At 49.1% G+C, this 234-nt stretch overlaps 1 protein-coding gene across 1 annotated transcript in view; it reads left to right on the plus strand.

Annotated features, from left to right (window-relative positions):
* The window catches only part of LOC119594811 (alpha-amylase 1-like), a 15,613-nt gene that overhangs the window by 9,865 nt on the left and 5,514 nt on the right, over nucleotides 1-234 (plus strand). The window contains 1 exon segment of the mRNA XM_037943902.1: nucleotides 18-180. Within this exon segment, the coding sequence (XP_037799830.1) occupies nucleotides 18-180 (163 nt within the window).

A 234-nucleotide genomic window follows, 5' to 3' on the forward strand; every position in this document is an offset into this window, starting at 1 on the left:
GTATCTACACACCTTAGACTGTGCCCACTACCCTCCCTCCCGGCCTGTACGAAGACCTCATAACATGCAAGGTCGTCCCGTGGCTAGTAAAACGGTTCGTGGACATACCTGGCGAGCAACTTGTGGCATGTGTGTTGGTGCCAGTGCCTCTTTGTGGATTCGACAAGTGTGTGTGGTTAAGTACGTTGCCAGTCTGATGTGTCATATCTTGTCATCTTTTGTTATTTGGTTTGT

This window comes from Penaeus monodon, chromosome 34, assembly GCF_015228065.2.
Source record: "Penaeus monodon isolate SGIC_2016 chromosome 34, NSTDA_Pmon_1, whole genome shotgun sequence".
Lineage (NCBI taxonomy): Eukaryota > Metazoa > Arthropoda > Malacostraca > Decapoda > Penaeidae > Penaeus > Penaeus monodon.